Source organism: Geospiza fortis, unplaced genomic scaffold (assembly GCF_000277835.1).
Source record: "Geospiza fortis unplaced genomic scaffold, GeoFor_1.0 scaffold25, whole genome shotgun sequence".
NCBI lineage: Eukaryota > Metazoa > Chordata > Aves > Passeriformes > Thraupidae > Geospiza > Geospiza fortis.
This window is the reverse complement of record NW_005054423.1, coordinates 683264-700775: the sequence shown is the minus strand read 5'-3', so window position 1 is coordinate 700775 and position 17512 is coordinate 683264. Positions and strand designations below refer to the sequence as shown.

Sequence of the window (17512 nt, the reverse complement as noted above, 5' to 3'; positions counted from 1 at the left end):
GGCTTGGATATATCAGAAATCAAAAGAAGTGTTTTTTGATAACAAAACCTCCAAAAAGATACAGGAAATACCATAGCATGATTCTTTGGTTGTTCAAACACCCACTATATTTATCTTAAATATATTTACAGAAAACTAAGACCTACACTTGGCCAACTACATTGAAACAGCTTCTTTCCACTTTTATGAACCACTAGAGAAAACTGACTCACATGCAGTGGAAATGGGAGCTCTGATTAAAGCCAAGAATAATCTCTAGTTCCTCATGCAGATGGAGATAAAAGTTTGATGTACTGTAACAGACAGTAAACCCAGTATCAGCCTGCACTGCAACTTGGAAATCAGAAATCCTTGATGTTGTTCTGTATGAACATCAGCACCATCCTAAAAGCAGCACCACGACAGCAAGCTTTGGACTTCCTCTGTGGAAAATCAACATTCCTTTGGGATAGCATGATGAACTCTGAAATTCTTTACACAAGAATATGAACACATTCAGTTAAACTACAGAAGCTCAGTTAACCTTCACCTTTAAATCTAAAGGCAAAGAGCTAGATAGATTAGTGAATAAAAATGGAGCGAGAATTAGGTACAATGTGTTTATTGTATTTTGTTGATCACATTTTTACAGGACTAAGTGGGCAGAAAATTTTCTTTTATTTCCTGAGGAAGCACTTAATTTATGAAATAAGTTTTGGAGCACAAAGTGCATCTCTTTGCAGTAAATTTACTCCTTTTGCTTTGTTTGCTTGCTCTCTGCAAGTCCCAAAAGCACTGCATCAGCTTCCAGCAATGTTGTGTCACTGGCTGCCCCCAAAAACCTGGATGTCAGTTCAAGGTCCAGCAGTCTCAGGCGTACCCGGGTTCCTCTCTGATATTTTCTGTGGAGAAAAGGGAGGGGGAAGAAGGTAAGTTTTGTTAAGCACTGGTCTTGCATTTCCTAAGGCTCTCTCCTCTCTGCAGATCTAAGAACAGCCCCACAGAAAACCAAGCACTGTGATGAAGTCCAATCCTGTTGTAATGTCATCAGCTCTGAAACTGCTGGGACACGCTCTGTAGCTCCACAGAGCCATCATCAGTCTCTGCTGATACAATCCTGCCATCGAAGAACAGACACCACCAGATCCCACTGTGGGAATGCAGACTCTACAAAAAACCAGTTTAATATACGGGAAACTGTTTGTGTCTTCCATCAAAATATTTTACTGTATAATCTGCTATCATGCCAATAATTATCTGCAGGACAACATATCATCAAAGGGGAGGAGAAGCCATCATTACATCACTGGTGACATTGCTATTATCAAAAAGTACAATGCCAGTTAACTACAGTTTATATTTCCAACCCTGGGCCTCAGGCAAGGAACTCTTCTTGTCTTATCCCCTCATGCAAAGAGTGGGCATCATCTGAAAGTTTTTTTATTACATATAATTAAAAAGAAACCCCACAACTATTGTAATGAAACATTCTGCCTACAGGATTGGGTTTTATTGTTTTATGCTTTTTTTCTTTCCTTTTCCTTTTAAGTCAGAAGATGTAAGTGTTCAATGTGTTTTTAAAACAGACCCTGTGTTAAGATGGCAATGCCAAATTAGTGAAGATATTTAAAATACGAGCAGGTTTTATAATGCACCTGGACAGCTACTGATGGAAGTCCAGCAATAAAATTGAGAACTATTTTTCTTTTGAAAATTCAAGTTGCACTTTTTTTTTCCCAGTCAAAGCATAACGAGCTGAAGATGCAGCAAGCTTGACTACCTTGAGCAAAAGCAAGAGACAGTTTGAAACATTCTCCAGTTACCAACAGAAAAAATGTAATAGGGAAGTCTGGTTGCACCATTTCCATCTCTGCATCCACTGCTGCAGTGAAGAGTATGGCACAGCTACCAAAGACAGAACACAGCTTATGTTTGGTTGTTACCTAAATAGCTGGAAGGGATCAATTCTGTCCTTTTCTCTGTGAAATACATACATTTCAAAATAGAAGTTTCACAACTGATGAGAATTATTTAAAAACCTAATGTGCAGCATTTCAGTGTTGCTGAAATCAAAAGACAGTACATAACATCTTAAAGTGGATGGTATCTTCCAGTATTCGTTAGGCTTATTGAGAGAAGAGCTCCCCAAAAAAGTTTTGGGATAAGAGAGAAAATGAAGAGGAAAGCTCCTCATTGAAGTATCTTAAATGAAGATCAGCTGACTAGTAGTTTTAGCCATTTGGGTATATGGGAGAAATTCCCAGAAAATTCTGTAGCATGAACCAAACCTTCACCTTACTGACAGCTGCTGGCTAGATGGATTGCCTTTGCCTCTAACCATAAAGTTATCCTGATCTCTAACAATATCTTCAGCATAAAATAGCAGACTTTACTGCCTTTATCAATGTGGGGAGGGAAAGGGGAAAATAAGAGGAAGAGAAGGAAATCTGAGAGGGAGAAATGGTCCGTTGAAAACAGGAAAGAAGGTGCAGACACTTTTTAATGAGAAAATAGGAGGGTTGGAAAAACAGAAAAGAAGGGATAAATGTAAAGCGTGTGACAAAAAAGCACTGAAAACATAGGCAAATTGTGTAGAAATCCAGGAAACTATACTATATACAGTAGAGCCAAGAAGAGGAAAACATCACTGAAAAGACTGCATGAAACTATTAAAACCTGACACTAAATTCAGATCTTTGAACTACAGCACTCTGTGCTGCTTTAAAAAATCTTAATATATTTTAAATAATATTTAAGACTAACACTAGTGGTTCTGTAACAAATTTTTAAAGACCAGTCATCCCTCTGCCTTTTTCTTCTCTCTTTCCTCCTACAGGAAAAGCAGCTCACTCGTAACCTACAGCAGGAAGCTGTTGAGAACACTACCTTCAGGGTCCAACACATTCCTACAGAGATTGACCTGAATGAGGTTTAAATTGAATTAGAAGTCCTTTCTCTATTTGACAGCCCACAGTGGGAGAGATATTGATCTCCATCTTTGTAAGTGAAATACAATGTATTACTTTCATCATGCATCAGTTCATTTTGGGCAGTTTGCTTGACTACTGTGATGTTCTACAAGTGAATGTATGAAACTAATTTTTTTTATAATTAAGCCTTTAAAAGTACTGTTTATAACCAGGGAAGTCCATATGAAAATCTGTGAAGAAACTGGATTTCTCATGATTAATGCATATAATTTTACAGAAAATAAACAAATAAATAATCTTAAGCACAACTGCCCCAGTTTTAGCTCTACCCACTGTACAGTCTGCAGACAACTTTGCTCTGATTTCCAGACATGACTTTAGCATATATTTGTAATGCAAAATCCAAGCAATTGTATTTTTGTAAGAAGAATCACAGTCTTCAATGCTGCTTCAGTAACTGGTAGAGATTCCAGATACTTTAATCATACTTAATCATTAAAAAAGCTTTTCCAGTCACAGCACATCTGCTTACAAAAAGATCACGATGAACATCTCTTTGAGGAGCTGACAAAACTGCCAATTTATACGAATATAAACATTTGGGTTTGTGACAGATGTTCCCTACAGCTAAAACACTTCAAGAGTATGTGGATGATGTAGAAAAAGCAGAAACATGAACACAACATGCAGTGATGGTCTATCCACCACATTTTAGAGCCAGAGGAAATGATAGGTTGCTCTATGAATAGCAATCATATTCTATCCACAAAGTATTTATCCATGAAACTGATAAAACTATCCTATGGTCAAAGCAGAAGCTTGAAGCAGGACCCAGAAACAAAGCAGGCATTTTATAATTTTCAGGAATAGTGGCCTAGGAGACACAGGACACCAGTGTAAAAGGAAAGAAACCATCTCCTTACTCCACTTTGCAAAAGGACTCGCTTTATTTTTAAGTAACAATGCTGGTTTTCAAGATCATCTTATCCAATGACCATCAGCAGGTACCACTGACCTTCACCCAATCCCCAAGCACTGTATTTCCCAAGGAGTCCCTGTTTTCCCTGTACCACTTCCTACTGCCAGGTAAAAGTATTAAATTCACTGAGAAGTAGACAAAGGTGTTTAGTTATGTTCATAAATGAAGGTGTAAGAATTTCTCTAGAACTTAAAAAATCATTTTGCAAGTAGACTGAAAGCTTGATCCATTTCCATAGAATTTATTTACAATAGCTATGAATTTTAACCCTTTGGGAACCCCAATTTTGAGTGGAAGGACCCCACCTAACACCCGCATTCAGAGGTGGGAATCCAGCAGCTGCTCTTGCTGAGCCATGGCCCCTTCTCAAGCCAGTGTCCACAGCACTCACTGAAGCACCACCAGAAACCTTTGCCTGAACTTCAACCAAGGAACAAGGAGCCCCAAAAAAGCTTTCTCTGTTTTAAATGTGTACCTGCAGGCTTCTCTCCAACTCTTCTGGAGTAGGCAAAGCACTGGGTACAAGGTGTACCTTCCCTCAAACATCCACTTCCAGAATATGACATTTAGTTAAGTTAGAGGCAACCCAAATAACTGCTTCAGTGCTCTTTGTGATTTTTGAACTATCTTGGAGGAGAACTAGAAAAGAAGCAAAATGAAAATCCTTTTTCTTATTTGAACCATAAGTCTGTGCAACCACACATCACCCATGCAACACAGAATATAACAGCACAGAGAAAGCACGCAGCACAGCCTTGCTAATGGTGCTAAAGAAATTTTAAAAACAAATACAAAAATTAAAGTTTATGTCCTGTTGCTACATTAGAAACAGGGCCTATTATCTTTGCATGCAAATATCAAACTACTGTGTCGTAACTTACAAAAAGTAGGTCTTGTCTTTGCTAATCATATGAGTAGAACAGTGAGCACTTTCAGAATCAAGCGACTTGGAAGTTTCTTCTGACTGTCTATATCGCTTTTATTGCAATTTGGTCTCTATGCTGATCCTTTCACTTTTGCACTGAAGCTTTAAATCTCTCAAAATCTTAATGGCAAATTAAAGGTTTTAGCCAAAACTCCCCAAACTCTTCAGTCAAGATATTAAACTTGTAATTTTAAAGTAATTTTACTATGTGAAAGATATATGAAGAAACAAAAACCCCCAATTTTTACATAATAAAACTGAAGAGGGAGGATATTGAATGACATATTTCAGCTCCTGCTAATTAAAAAAGATGGGGGGGGGGGAAGGAATATTTTTTTAACTTAAAGTCATTCCAGGTTACAGCCAAAGGTATACATACAAATGGAGCCGCCTTGGAAAGCAATGAGCATGTTAAAACAAGGAGGCTATAACTAAAAGTGAGGATCCTAATTATACCAATTTCAGCCAAGAAAATGGGACAGTAGTTTTGCAGGTGTGCAATTTTACATGCAAAGGAAGCATCCTTATTACTACATGGTATTAAGAACTTTATTCAAACTCTAAATTATAGCTGTAGACATTAAAGCATTTTGTTAAACTATCTAGTATTTAAAACTGCATGTGATCACAAATTAGCAAGCAGTCCTATTTCTATTAAAACTACTCAAGTTATTAGTTTAAAATCTAAGGCAACAAAGCTTCTATTTTTGGAAACATCACTACAAAAATAACAACGCAATTACAGAAATGGTTGAGTCTCACTGGGTCTTGGCTGGTATTTGCCACTCGTTTCAAAAGTGCATTCACAGATACCTCCTATTTCATACTATAAAAATACAGGACTGATATTTTGAGACAAGCAGAATATTTTGGCTCATATATCCTTTACTTTGTTAAGGATTTTCAGTCTCCATTGCCTCCTTTTGGAACAATAACCTGTGCAATACAAAGATGAGTGAACTTGGCAGGGCTGGCTATGAACATTCTCATCCACTGTCCATTCTTCCATGCCCTCTGCCCCATCCTTCAGGAATGTGCATTTCTGATAGGAGTAGGAAGGCAACTCTTAAACCTGGGGTTCAATTCCTACACTGAGGATGTAACTTAGAGAATTTAATTTGATTTTTTTACACTTTTTGCATCATTATTTTTTAATGTCCCCCAGCACAGTCTAGTGATTACTTTCTGCAATGAAAGGAATCCCTGGATTATCTTCCATACAAAATCAATTAATATAAAACACTCCAAAGACATGGTTAGAGTTGAGCCATGGTGCCCTCAGTGAATGCCATCAGAAGTCTTGATGCCTTTCATTTTTGCACTGAGAATTTCAAAGTGTGTTTTTCAGATCCATTATTCAAGAGGTTTTATTTCAGTGCCTTAGCACAGTACAGAACAGTTTACAAAATTTGAAACCTTTTCACTTTTTATTTTTTTTTATTATGTGAAAGACACCACATTGTCAATCTCAGAAAAAATACAAGAGCAGCAAAGGTAGTGAAATAAATTGACCATCACTTTCTCTCCAGAGTTTGTGCTCACCATTCCTACCACCTTTCAAATCCACTCAAAATCACCCTATAGCTCCTCATTAGTAATACTGAAATGATAAAGCATCCCCAGAAGCAAACCCACCTCTAGCTGCAGCCAGCAGCAAAGCAGGGCAGCTGATGTGGAACAAAGCTGTGTATGGAACAATCCATTTTTTTTTCTAAAAATGTTTTGAAGCATTCCCAGATGCTGCCTGAGCCCACACTGGTCTCAATTTCATCAACAAAGGGATGCCCTACAGCTGGCTTAAGGAGCACAGCTCTGTGTGAGTTTTGTACAGGTCACCTTGTGACGCCCCACACTGAAGGAGCTCTGTGAAAGCACAACACTTCTCAGAAACTTCTCCCTCACTGCCAGTATACACAAAATTCTTGTTCAGAGAAAACAGGGATGAAAGAAGCAGACTGCTGTCAAGCTGAAGGCAGCACATTTCTACGTAAAAATCTGCATCTTGTAAAGTGGCTTTTTGCAGCGAGGCACACATTGCACATGTAGTGATGGGGATGGCAACCCTGCATCCAGCAGGTCCAGACAGCAGTCACAGCACACACCCTTCCCCTCTGAATGAGCTCCTAGGCAATGCTGGGCAAAAAGGCCAAATCTCAGTTTTGTACACAGCAGTGATGGAAGAAAGTGGCAGCAGAAAGGTACTGTGAATTTGGCACAGAGTAGAACATGGATGGTGGAAGAGCAGTGGTGTGGGGTAGTGTCCTGCTGACTGCCTTTCTTCAAAGGCTGTTAAAGAGAGGACAATAAACATGCATAAAAATGAATAATCATGTAAAGATCTTGATCTGTTATTAAAAAGATTGAGCTGTCTACACAGAAAGAAAATACTGGTATTAAAAGGTGCTTAAATCTGTCTGGGAAAAGCCTGTAATAATTAGGAAAGTGAAGTCCAACTAATGCAGATGAGGATGACAATTTGCAAAAAATATTGATGAACTAATAGAAAAAACTCCAAGCCCTGAGACTTTTCAGCCATTGATGGCTTCAGCTGAAGAGATGTCAAAACAGACAAGCTAGTTCAGTGCAGGATAACCTGCTGAAATGTCATGTCTCATGATACAGTGAAGTCCTGAGAGATGACCTGAAGGTCCCTTTTGGCTTAAATTTTATTCATCCATTATTTATTACCACAGCATCCAGTCATTCAAATAAGGGATGATGCTCAAAATAGGATTTTCAAAGCATCTCTGTTCTCTGCAATCAAACACTTCACAAAAATGCTCCAAGGTTGCTGGCTACATTCAGTCAGAAAATGCAATCTCGCTTCTTGTGACTCATCAACCCATTACCACTTCAGCTGTATTTGTTTCCTACTCCATTTGTTTTCCTCTTTCCTTGAACTAAGAAAGCAAACATGCTGTCATTTCTTCTGAGCTATTCCTGCTTGTGACACCTGCTTAATAATTTTTCAGACTATTTTTGCTCCTTCTGCCAAATCCATACTTCTACAAGGAAACAGGCTATACTCTGCTAGATAGAAGTAGAGATCTAGATTACTCTGCTAGATAAAAGCAGATAAAAGCCTCTCATATTCTTGGAAGCATTTAGCAGAATGCTTTAAGAGTGTGTGAAATTATCAACTTAAGCAGCAGCCATTGTCACCTACCATTTTGGAACAACAGTGCATTAGCAGATCCTATGGCAAACATCCTTAAAACCAGCAGGTTTTATGCACCTGAGGAAGTCCAAAGCTAAACCCTACTTTTACACTGACCACCATCTAAAGCAAAAATTGGAAATGAATACACAATGAGTTTGGGCATATTAACTAGATGCTGACGTGAAAAACACCCTGAAGCACTTGAATATTCCCCCTGGACAGCTGGAGCTTACAGAAGCGCCAATGTCACTGCATGTATGGACACTTGGGGGAAAAAAACCTAAACAGATTGGTACCTGCAGCAGAGTTTGAGAGTCCACCCCATCGTTAGGGGGTAAAATATTATCTCTAGTTATGCTTATGGAACTGTTCAGAGCCATAATTTATTGGTCAAGCCTTGGCAGCTTCATTCTGTGGGACTCAAGTGCAGGGACCTTGTCACCCTTCCCTGTGTCTTCACTGTTGGCTACTGAGATGTCAGATAGCTGACTGAAAGTGGCACAGACACAGCTGAATGAAACATGTACATTTTCATTCCTATTGCTAAAAGAAGGTAAATGCAAAGCCTGACAAGAATTGTTTTATAATTGTCACAGAAAAGCATCAAACAAGCCATTGTGAAGACACTGTCAAGCTCTGCTATTACCATGATATCAATAATCAATGACATTTGTGTCTGTGACAGCAAAAGAATACAGCCACAGGGGTCAAATATTTCAATCTAATTCTGTTCCAGTCTGGACATTCAGAGTTTCAGTAGAATTTCTTACTTGTAAATCACTTCTAAACAGTAACATGCTTGTCCTCAATTCAAACAAAACCCAAAGCAGCCAATATTTAATTACTAGAACAAGCCAAAAAGCAAAAAAAAAAAAATATTGCTGTAATTTTTGCTACAGTATCTGCAAGAATCAATTTGCATTCCCGAAAACTTCTGGTACAGGATCATTCCCTTTTTTAGGGAAGGAATCCACAGAATAATCTGTATTTTAAAATGTACTCCATATCACATCAAAGATGAATGCTGTAACCTTTTCTCCATGGCACAGAGAGGTAAGTTTTGACAAATGAAACTTGCAAGAGGTGGCTCCTGTCATCTAAGAACTTGTATCAGATATAGTCATGTCATCATACAGTAATTTATGCCAGTTGCTTTCTCAGTCTATAATGTAAAGGATTTCCTTTAACTTGAGAGGAAAATGAAAGAAAAAAGAAATCTGAGTCTTTAGTCCAAATTTTTATATTTTTCCACTGTTCAAACTACAAAATTAACTACTTTGATTAAAATATTGCTTTGTAACTTACAAAAATGTTAAAAAATAAAGACTACATATTTAAATATATATAAAAAATTAGCCAATGATTTTACAAAACATTAAAAAACCTCATAGCCTTTTATGCTTACAGGCAGCAGAAGCCAGGCAAACTGCTTGAAAGACGAAAGATAAACGTACCCAAGTGGAAAAGAAACAAAAAACCAAACTCATGTGAAGTATGCTCTAGCTCACATTCTTCTATCCATCTTTCCACAAGTAATCACTACTGTAATTCCTACCCCTTCTCCTTCCCATGCTGAGACCTTGGCTCAGTCAGATACTTCTAATGCATGTAGTCCTAAACCTTCAGCCCTCCACAGTTCAAATTCACTTTCCACAACACTGTCTCTATTTTCTTCATAGATGTGGTCTCAGTATTACTCCCTTTCTACACCTTCTTCATTTCCTACATTGTAACTTCTCTGGCCTCTCGCTGTCTCCCTGAGATCTCAGACCAGCCATTTGCAGTCTTCTTTTTCTATTCCACAAAAAACTATCAGACATATTTTCTTGCCCCCTCTTACTTACTGCCTGCTCACTCCTCCTAGTCCCAGCCCATTTATCCACTTTCTTTTCAGTTTCTTACCCCATCATAACTTTCTCTCTCACCAGTACCAGCTAAGTTCAGTTGTCTCCCTTTTCTGGCAGTGTTTCTCAGTTTTCCCACTCAGCTGATTCCAATCCCCTCGCACCAGCCATCCTGGTACATTTTGATAATTCAGACATGGTTCTTATCAAAATTCAAATGAGAGTCTCACTTACTACCTGGGTAATGATACTAACTAGGGAACAATGACAATGAATTTAAAAACCTGCCCAGCTTTGGTGCTCAATCCTCAAACTTTTTGCAGTTTGGAGCGGCTGTCACATGGGAGAATCCTCAGCAAACCAGGATAATTCACATACTGTCAGCAGGTTTTTGCAGACACATCATCTAATCCTGCTCTGATGCTCCCATCTGCACTGATGGAAAGTGCTGTACATGGCCTTTATTTGTATTTAAACCTCATCATAGCCATAAATTGGATTTATTTTTTTCTTGGGAGAGCTGGATGCTGACGACACATAGGGACAGCTAAAATGGCTGTTCCAGGGGCAGTGAGTGCTGGTAACCATGTCAATGTCAGGGCTGGCATACAAAGACAGACAGAAAATAGAGCTGCTGAACAGCTGAAGCAGATACCTGAATTCTCAGTTGCAAGTGAATGCAACAGGAGAGATGCAAAAGGTGCTAAAGATGAGGGAAGACTGGGCACTAATGGTTTGGGGTCTCAGAGGAAGAAAGGGCAGGGAGAGAGGGGTCTGGAGGAGATAGAGGTTGAGGAGTACAAATTTGGAGAATGTGGGTGAGGTCTGTAGAGACAGTTGATGGGCTTGAGAGAAAAGGATGATGAACTGGATGGGATGATAAGACAAGAGGAGCAGGAGGTACCACATGGTTCCTCTTCCTCAACCAGCTAAGGCCAAGAGAGGACTGCTCCTCCCCAAAGGACTGCTGAAAAATACCAGCCTCTTCCCTGAACCTCCTTGTTCCCTAGTTTTTTCCCAACTCAGTCATTCTTACTGTTAACAGTGGCAAAAGCCAAGTCATATTTATGTAACAGTTGGTCTGTAAGATGCAGCATATGCAGATTGCTCAGACAACGGCAAGACACTCAGCTAACAATTTTAGCTAAAAATGTCTGACAGTATGGTCTGAAAAAGCTAAAAGAGGATAAAATGAGATCTGGCAGAGAAAAAGTCCCCCTGTAACAACAGATTATAAACCTAACTATTTCCAGTGCTCTTAAACCATCTCAAAGCATCACCAAGTGTGCACATCTGGAAAAAATGCCTGCATTTCTACACCAGAGAACATTACCCAACATTTTAAGGATTATCAAATAATATTTCTTGACATTTCAATTCCTTGTTAGTATCCATTTATATGAATGCCTCAAGAACAATCTCAGCTACTTACATTATAAGTGAACAACACAGACTAACACTGAACAGACTTTTTGATGAAAAAGAGTTCATGGTGCTCCTGTAAAAGGAACATTTTCAGATTTGGTCAGGAACATTTCTTTGTAAGCTAACACTTGCATTATTCATTCCAATGGCTTTCACAGTTAATAAAAGTCTATTCAGAGACAACATGAAAATCTTATTGGGGAATGGTGCCTTAAAAATGCAACCAGTTTGACACTGTGAGTTTGATTTTCCAGATCTGGCAAGGAAGAGTGTGAAGCACGGGGAAGGTTCACTTCTCTGCAGAATGCTACACACTTGCCTTTGAGAGGAGCAAATATTTCATGGTCCACTTTCTGCTAAAAAAAAACCTAATATATTAATAGATGTTAATCAGTATTAGGAGAGGGACAGTGTTCAAATGTGTTTTGGATTTTTAAAATATGTCCTTTGTGAAACTGTGGAATGGATGAGGGAAACATATAAAGAATATCCATGAAGAACCTTGTGGATGTAGGCAAGGCATTACCAGTGAGAAAGGCCACCCAATAAGCCACTCACCTGCTGCACACAGCAATGTGAGCTCAGATTGCCAAGGGCAGCTTTTGCAAATGCTAAATGGAGGGGAAAACCATCCAAAAGAGCATGAAACAAGGTATTACCAGACTATTAAGATACTAGAAATTACAAAGGTTGACCTAACGCTATAATGCTTGAGGTTAAGCAAATATGGACGATCACTGAACATAACTATCATAAGGAAGTTTTCAGAAAATTTAGTTTTGGAGGCAATAAAGAAGAAATTAATAGTTGGATAAATCAAAAGAAACATGTAGGCAAAAATGGCAGTTGCAGGTTGGAAGTACACAAGGAGAGGCCTCCAGGGAAAGCTGCTGGGTACCACATCAGAATGTGTCCTGGGCTCCTAGCACCAAAGACAGCAGAAGGGCAGGAAGGGTTTCTAAAGGGAATTCTGTTTAGGGGACACTGACATTGAAACAGGAGCATGCTTACAATTTTGAAAGAGGGAATGAAAGAAGAGACAAAAGCTCAGAGTAAGTATAGTCTATGCAATTCAGTGAAATTGGAAAGACAAACAAGAAGTAGGCCTCAAGGATGAAAAAAGCTTATTTTAAAATAGTAAAAAGTAGGTGTAATCATGATAGCAGATCTGCATTCAATATGGGGAATACACCTGGAAATGAACTAGCAACAACTGTTGTGACACTGTACAAGGACAAGAGCCATCTTCCTGATCCACTCGTTTGGCTTATGCCTTCCTCTATAACCACTTTATTGTCTTCTGCTCAATAGAGAACCACTGCTAAGTTCTTATTAAACACAACACACACACGTTTGACTCCCTTGACTGAGAAAAAATACCAAATAAGGCTGTGGGTTTTTTTCCTAGGTGTGGAAAGATGAAAGAACTACAGAAACTTGAATTATTACATATTTCTCCACAATGAGAAAATTAGAGATAGATAAAGGTACTTAGGGGAAAAGGGAAGAAATAGAGATTCTTTCATTAGAGGAAACAACTGAAAAATAAAAGAATTAATAATTATTATACAGAATCAGGTAACTTTCTACTCTACAGTCCCACCTCCAAATTCTTCCTAGAAGCAGCTTCTTCGAGGAATTTTTCACCTATAAGCTCTTTTTGGACCACATTTGGTCCAACTAAAACTGTGCAATCTTTCAATGGGATCTACACAGGTAGACCTTGCACATCAGAGATTTATTATGGGAGTACAAAACTGTCAACCAAAAGAGTCAAAGTCATGACAAAATGAGTGCATATTTGAAGAATGGAGATAAAAATAAAATTATATGAACAAATGGACAATATGAAAATATGAACAATCTTAATTTAGACCCCCAGCTTCCAGGCCTGTGCTCCTCATGCTTGGTACCATCAACAACAGAAGAGCTGGATTCAGAGCTTTAGGTAGACAGTATCAGCAACTGTGCCCAATGAAGCACCATGTTCTCTGGCAGACTTTACCACAAGAAACAATTTGAAGCCTCTTTTGTATATATGCAAGCTCAAACACTTAATGCTATTAGTTTCCAATGTTACTTAGAAATTAATTTAAACATTCTAAGCTGTTTTCTTAGACCCTTTATTCAGAACCTCCACAAGAGATATCCTAAAAATAATTTAAAAGAAGGCCTGTATCATATCTGATCTTCATAACACTAAAAAATGAAGAATGAAGAGCTGAAAGTACAACTGCTCTCTCTCCATAGCCAGAGCACTTTCATTAGCTCACCACATGCGGCTGCTGAAACTTGTACTCAAGGCAGCAGAGCTGCTGCAGATGCCTGGGACAAATCCTGTGAGCATCCAAACTATGCCAACCATACCTTGTGTGACTGCTTGCCAAGGAGAGGCTGTTATTAGCCAGGCTTGGCTCAAACAATTCACTGCCCACAAAGCTACTTTAATGTACTGTCTCTACTGGGCTAAAAACCACAGCAATCCAACAATACATTACGATACTTTCCCATCACTGCAGCAATTCCCACCACAGGCAACACTTTGTCTCCAACAAAGAAGCCTCACATTCTGTGCCTGCAAAAAACCCCTATCCATACTGTAGGGATGCCAAGAGGAACATCTGTGTGCTCAGAAGGACACAAAATTGGCTTTTTGTGTGCGTGTGTGTGTGTGTGCCTGGGTGAAAGAGATGGGGGCAGGGAGCTCACTGACAATAGCTTGTGTGACTGCATGGTAAGGAAATGTTCTTTCATTCCCTTCCTCCTTCTTTTAATTTATTTTTTAATGTGAACAAGGGAGTCAAACAGCCACAACAGTTATCAGCTCTTCCCCAAACCCAGTGAAAAGGGTTAAGTTTCTCCCACATGACTAGTTTTAGCCTGGATTTATTTTTACCAGAAATAATTTCTTTAGGCATTAAACACCTACATTCACATTTCATCAAATAATATGGGGATTCTGGGTCTACTTGTCCCTTTACCATAGATTATTATGACTGTAATAATGAAATCAATGAAATGCTGAACTAGAGACAGTAAAATGTCTCCTACATGATGGATGCATTCGTGGGCTTTGATTATTAACAAACTGAAGCTGAAAAAGGAGGAAAAAATAAGACAAAAAAGTACAAATACTACTGGCTTTCTGAATACTGGGTTAGTCACCTGGAGAGCAGCATACGAGAATCTAAACCGCAAACTTGCACTACCATGAAATTAATGCTGTAAAGCAATGAAAACCAGTCCAGTGGAAGCAAATTATTATAAAATTACCCCTACAGAGGGCAAAGACCATCACTTACCTGTAAGCATTTTTATTTTGTTTTTATAAGACCTACTTAATCTAAAATTTAGGCAATCCAACAATTCTTTACTGATAGATTGTCCTGGCTGGCCCAGTCTCATTTAAATATATGTTCAAGTTCCTGGCTACATTCAAAAGTCAGAAGAAATTGTAAGGTTTTTTTTTTCCGGGAGCTGTGCCTGCTAATGTCACATCCTCATTTTCTTCCTGCCCATTCTCCAGCTACTCTGTTCCAGCATGTGTGGTGCCATCTAATCATCTGACAGACACCATTAACTCAAACAGCTTCATGCCTCAGCTTTAATGCCAGCACCTCCAAAACTGGGAGCATGAGGCCAGGGAATCAATTAGCAGTGAATTATCTGTTTGCCCAAATATTTGTAAGTCTTTAACCAAGAGTCTGAAATTACATCCCCTTCCTTCTGAAGGGGAAAATGGAGGCAGGAGATGCAAATCTGGAATAAAACTCAGCCTTTCAATCTTCCTCTCAAACACTCACATTGCTAGCAACATGCTTCAGCAAAATAGGCAGGTTTTGACAGACCTGTTGCACATCAGAAAAAGAATTTTCAGGTATCAGTATGCACTGTTTTCTTAGTGTGCCTTCTCCAGACAGAAAACTGAGTTACAGGAGCTCCTACAACTCCTGTCCACAAAGCAAGGGAATAAAACAGTTCTGTCATCTGGAGAGGTGTCCACAGCACTTTACTCTGGATTTGGAAACACCAGTTTAGCACTTCAGGAAGCTCAAAGAAGAGAGGAATGACTCAGCTGTGCAGAGTTCAGGTCTGGCAGGGCTCCCTGGGTGTGGAATTAGTCCAAACACCTCTGACAGCCTCTTGACTACCCAACCACACAGATCTAAACTGCTTCTCTGTGATGCCAAACCCGATACAGCTGCACTAGACTCCCACTGTCAGGGCTCCAAAGGGCACAGTGAAAGTGGCTTTTCAGGGAGTCAGTTCAGGACAAGGAAAATTTTTTAGCTCCAGTTTAGCCCTGACCCTGCCAAATCAAGAATGATAACACATTTTTACACGGAGCTGCTTTGTTCAGAAGGTTGTACTCACCCAGGTCTAATAATACCTGAATGGGAAGAGTCAGCTCTATGTCAGCCAGGACATCCTGCTGGAGTTTGGGATGTGCATGGCTACAACACAGCACTGCAAAACCCAGCCCACACCTGGAGGGGCTTGAGATGAGTGGGTGCATGGAACTACTTGGGTGTCCTTCCTAAAACATCCTGTGACAGCCGTGAGATCCTAGCAAATGGAATGAACTGGATATATCCATCCCAACCACCTTGGAAAAGAGGTGACTGCAAAGAATGATGTCCAAATTAAGACTCATTTAGATAAAACACAACTAAATATTTGACTAAAATTGGAGCACTTACTTGAGCTCACAGTGGGTGAAAGAAAAATGTTTCACCTATTCTATGCATGAATAAAAAATATCAGAAAATAAAAAAATATAAAAAAATGCTTAATACAGAATCTGTGTATGAAGAGACAATATTTTTTAATTCTTATTTTCCATTTTTCATTGAAAGTAGTAAGTGCTTGTCACAGACACATTTTATGAAAAATCCTTTCATTAGGATTTTTTCTCCTGAGAAGCTGAGAGGCTTCAGGAACAAAATGTAAACATTGATTATCTGATGCTGTGGAATGCAACAGGTGGATCTTTGATTGGTCTCATGCTGGTTGTTTCTAATTAATGGCCAATCACAGCCCAGCTGTCTCAGACTCACTGGTCACTCACAAGATTTTATTATCATTCCATTCTTCTTCCTTTGCTTGCTAGCCTTCTGATGAAATCCCTTCTTCTATTCTTTTAGTATACTTTAAATATAATAGATATCATAAAATAATAAATCAAGCCTTCTGAAACATGGAGTCAGATCCTCATCTCTTCCTGGAACTCTGTGAACACGGCCACAAGTGCTCATAAAACCAGATTAAAATGTAAGTCAATTGCAAGAAACTCATTTGATTTTTAGAGAATTTTCCTTTTCCCCCTCATGGTTATTACTAAATCCTCCCAGTTCCAGAGCACGATTGTGTTAGGTATTGTACAAATGTGTACAGACAGCAAATCTTGAAATATTTGCAAACTAGTGCTTGAATTCTGTAAGAGCTGTGGTTCATGTCACAGACAGGGATAAACTTACTGATTTCTGTGGGGTTACACAGACGGCTCTGCAATGTGCCTGCAGAACTGGCTGCTGAACTGGGGCTAAAAAACAAAAACAAAACTAAACCCCCACAACAAGTAAAATAATGAAGAACAAATGAACAAAGTAAGGAGGCAACATCTGTCACTTGCTGGACTTTTTTTCAGAGCAGTAAGTCTTTTTTATGAATGTAATACATTTCCACTCTACTCTTTGTGTTTTTCTCCAAACTTTAGACACTTTAACTGAAACTCCCACATAGTTTCCTTTGCAGCCTCCCTTTAAAATCAAATAATTCCCTTATCAGGATTTATTTGATTTTAAAAATGACACCAAAAGTTTCTCCAGTTGGTGTTGTGGGATACAAGCACTCAGTGAGAAATTTTTTTTCTAGCCGATGCTCATACCAGCTCCTGGAAGACCAAGCACCTTGGTCTATTTCCCACATTCTTGAACTGGAAAATAGAAGCTGTTAAGATTCTCTCTCATTTTCTCTCTGTCACCTGCAACTGCTGTACAATCTGTATTTCTACACCCGGCCCTTGATAATATGCAAGCAATATTCAAGTCCCCTCCCCATTTTTCTCTGCAAAAGATCCTACTGAACATTTATGTTTATATTCTTAAAAATTAATGAAAATACATTTTAATAATCCAAATATTTTAAAAACTTAGAAAATTCACTATGCCTTTTTATAGATGCAGGAAACTGCTTTACAGCCAACTAATTGTGTCTGGTACATTCACCTTTAGTTTCTCACAAGAATGAGTTTTGTATTCTAACAGGTTT

At 38.8% G+C, this 17512-nt stretch overlaps 1 protein-coding gene across 1 annotated transcript in view; it reads right to left on the bottom strand.

Moving 5' to 3' along the window:
* Positions 1-585: 585 nt before the first annotated feature.
* Positions 586-17512, bottom strand: part of MRPS28 (mitochondrial ribosomal protein S28) — a 64880-nt gene continuing 47953 nt past the window's right edge. Inside the window, exon 3 of the mRNA XM_005426758.1 lies at positions 586-881. Within this exon, the coding sequence (XP_005426815.1) occupies positions 728-881 (154 nt within the window). The 3' untranslated portion in view covers positions 586-727. The remainder of the gene's footprint in view (positions 882-17512) is intronic.